Source organism: Morchella sextelata, assembly GCF_020137385.1.
Source record: "Morchella sextelata strain SCLS chromosome Unknown scls_15, whole genome shotgun sequence".
In the NCBI taxonomy this organism is placed as follows: domain Eukaryota; kingdom Fungi; phylum Ascomycota; class Pezizomycetes; order Pezizales; family Morchellaceae; genus Morchella; species Morchella sextelata.
Genome location: NW_025408630.1, coordinates 406,834 through 408,560, shown reverse-complemented (window position 1 = coordinate 408,560; position 1,727 = coordinate 406,834). Strand labels below are relative to the sequence as shown.

Genomic DNA, 1,727 nt, shown 5'->3' with positions numbered 1-1,727 from the left:
AGTAACACGTACTGGAAACACACATTGTATTCAAAGGTGATATATAACTACATGTATATAACTTAGTCGAAGCTTACAATGAAAGCCAATTCTCAATTGGAAGAAATGATCAAAAACAAAAATAAAAACAAAAACAAAAACAAAAACAAACATGAATTCGTGAAGTCGTGAGTACATACGTGTTTACTTTTCAGGCGTTCCAAAACAACAATACTGATAGAAAGAAGAAAGAGGCCCGGATCACCCTCATAGCATCTAATAATCCATCAATTGATCCCGTTTTTCTCGTAATCTAGGGCTGTCTGTCCTTGGTAGTCCTTAGTCCGCGAATCCGCGCCTCTTTTCATCAAGAACTCTACCCACTCCATATTCCCATTCATCGTAGCGAGATGAAGTGGTGTTCTCCCGTCTCTATCCTGGATATTGACATTGAATTTGAAATCTCTTGATCTCATGGACGACAGGAGATGATGAGACCTGCGGACCACCGCATAATGCAGCACAGTCTTCCCATTGCTGTCAGTACAATCAAGTGCATCTCCCTTCTCTAGTAACAATATCAACGACTCTATAGAATCTGGACTCTTTCCTGCCATGTGCACCGCGGTCTCTCCGAACCCATTTTTCAGAGAAACATCTGCGCCCATATCCAGCAACAGTTTAACCATCGCCGGATAAAGGACCTTGTGTCTCACAGCTCGATGCAACGGCCCATCGCCGTGAAAGTTCTGATCATGAATGTTTGCCCCGGCCTCTAGCAGCATCTTAACGATTCCCAGATTATCCGGTCTACTCGTAGCACGGTATAGCGGCGTCTCATCGAACCTATCACGGAAAGAAACGTTGGCTCCGCATTCCAAAAGAACCCTTACAACCGGCTCATGTTCCTCTGCTGCTAGGTGGAGCGCTGTCCACCCGCGGTGCTGGGGGTCCGTGAGGTCTACGTTGACGCCTTTCTGAAGCAGAGTTCGGACCAGACCCACATGACCCCTTCTTGCTGCCCAGTGGAGCGCTGGTATTTTATCTTTATCTAGGACGGCATGTTGGTGGAGAAGTGGAGTGAGAAGGCTGGTGAGATGACGGCTGATCTGGAGGAGACGAGAGATATGCAGTGGAGACTCAAGACTCTCTGCTATAAGGAGGAGTATCTCGTTTGGTAGATCGGAAAGTGAGAGGGGGTTTTTCCCCCCCTTCTCTTTTACTCCCTTTTCTAACTCGTACTGAGATTCGTTTGGAGCGATTGATAATGGTTGCGGTAATAGTTGCTGCACTGGCTGCACTGGCTTCTGCACTTTGATAAACCTTCGTCTGAGTAGCACCAGAGCTGAAAGCCTCGACCTCCAGGATTTCTTTGTCTCTGAGCAAGGCTTGCTTAGCTCCGTCATTGCTCGCTTTTCCTCCCCTTGATACTTCTGTATCCTCTTTCCCTTCCGCCAACTGGTGATCGGGATCAAAAAAAAAAGTATTTTCTTTACGCAGCTGTGTCTTTGACGACATGATCTATCTGTGTTATGACCACGTTATGTATCCAAGTACCAACATAATGCCAAAAATACATTTTTAGAGGTAGGGTAATATCTTGGCGAGACCAGAAGACCGCATGCGGTGCCCTGCATCATATATCGACTACACAATATTAATAGGTGATAACTATAATGGGACTGTGTTTTAGCGAAGATTCATGTACATGTAGGTACATGTAGGCCTGGATAGATGAAAGGAACACT

The 1,727-nt window shown here is 45.6% G+C and overlaps 1 protein-coding gene across 1 annotated transcript; it reads right to left on the bottom strand.

The window, feature by feature from the left end:
- Positions 1–266: 266 nt before the first annotated feature.
- H6S33_003427 (uncharacterized protein) lies at positions 267–1,385 on the bottom strand (the record flags this gene model as incomplete). The annotated part of the gene is made up of 1 exon (XM_044834768.1): positions 267–1,385. One exon carries the CDS (start codon positions 1,383–1,385, stop codon positions 267–269), a length of 1,119 nt encoding a protein of 372 aa, XP_044691788.1.
- Positions 1,386–1,727: the final 342 nt, after the last annotated feature.